We start from the raw sequence: 1,274 nt of genomic DNA on the forward strand, positions 1-1,274 counted from the left end.
GGCTCAGATGTGGGGCAGACGCGGGGCAGCGGGGCTCAAAGTAGGGCAGATGCGGGGCACAGTGGGGCAGACGCGGGGCAGATGTGGGGCGGTTGTGGGGCACAAGGGCTCAGGCGCGGGGCCGAGCACGTGACCCGTCACATGACCGCCCCCCCCACTCCCCCACGTGACCCCGCAGCCTGCGCCGCGAGGGCTACACGGTGCAGGTGAACGTGAACGACTACCTGGACATTTACTGCCCGCGCTACGACGAGGCGCCGGGGCGGCGGGCGGCGGACGGAGCGGCGGCGGAGGGACACGCGGAGCAGTACGCGCTGTACATGGTGGACGCGGAGGGATACCGCACGTGCAACAGCAGCGGCGGCTCCAAGCGCTGGGAGTGCCGGCGGCCCGCGGCGCCGCGAGGCCCCGTGAAGTTCTCCGAGAAGTTCCAGCGCTACTCCGCCTTCTCCCTGGGCTTCGAGTTCAGGGCCGGCCGGGAGTATTACTACATCTGTGGGTACCGCATAGCGCCGCCCCATAAGCGCGTCACCCCATTGCATGGACCTATAGAAATGCCCCATAGCGACACTGCCCCCCAGCGGCGGCCGGGAGTATTACTACATCTGTGGGTACCGCATAGCGCCGCCCCATGAGCGCGTCACCCCATAGCGCGGCCCTATGGAAATGCCCTATAGCGACACTGCCCCCCAGCGGCGGCCGGGAGTATTACTACATCTGTGGGTACCGCATAGCGCCGCCCCATGAGCGCGTCACCCCATTGCATGGCCCTATGGAAATGCCCTATTGCGACACTGCCCCCCAGCGGCGGCCGGGAGTATTACTACATCTGTGGGTACCGCATAGCGCTGCCCCATGAGCGCGTCACCCCATTGCATGGCCCTATGGAAATGCCCTATAGCGATACTGCCCCCCAGCGGCGGCCGGGAGTATTACTGCATCTGTGGGCACTCCATAGCATGGAACCCCATAGCACGGCCCTATAGCCGCATCACCCCATAGCACGGCCCTACAACCGCATCACCCCATAGATTTTGCCCCATAACTGCATCACCCCATAGCATGGAACCCCATAGCAATGCCCTATAGCCGCATCACCCCATAGATTCTGCCCCATAACCGCATGGCCCCACAGCCCTGTAATCGCATCGCCCTATAGAAACGCCCTATAGCAACACTGCCCCCTAGTGCCGGCCGGGAGTATTACCGCATCCGCGGGCACCCGGCAGCACGGCCCAATGTAACAACACCGCCCCCTCGCGGCGCCCGCCGGT

The 1,274-nt window shown here is 65.1% G+C and overlaps 1 protein-coding gene across 1 annotated transcript; it reads left to right on the forward strand.

Moving 5' to 3' along the window:
- Window positions 1-178: 178 nt before the first annotated feature.
- On the forward strand, window positions 179-916 carry LOC122191499 (ephrin-A3-like; the record flags this gene model as incomplete). The annotated part of the gene is made up of 1 exon (XM_042891781.1): window positions 179-916. A coding segment is annotated over one exon (457 nt), but the record flags the coding sequence as incomplete, so codon positions are not given.
- Window positions 917-1,274: the final 358 nt, after the last annotated feature.

The sequence above is a fragment of the Lagopus leucura genome, unplaced genomic scaffold (genome assembly GCF_019238085.1).
Source record: "Lagopus leucura isolate 7727_CA_CO unplaced genomic scaffold, USGS_WTPT01 22530-0_obj-0_obj, whole genome shotgun sequence".
Lineage (NCBI taxonomy): Eukaryota > Metazoa > Chordata > Aves > Galliformes > Phasianidae > Lagopus > Lagopus leucura.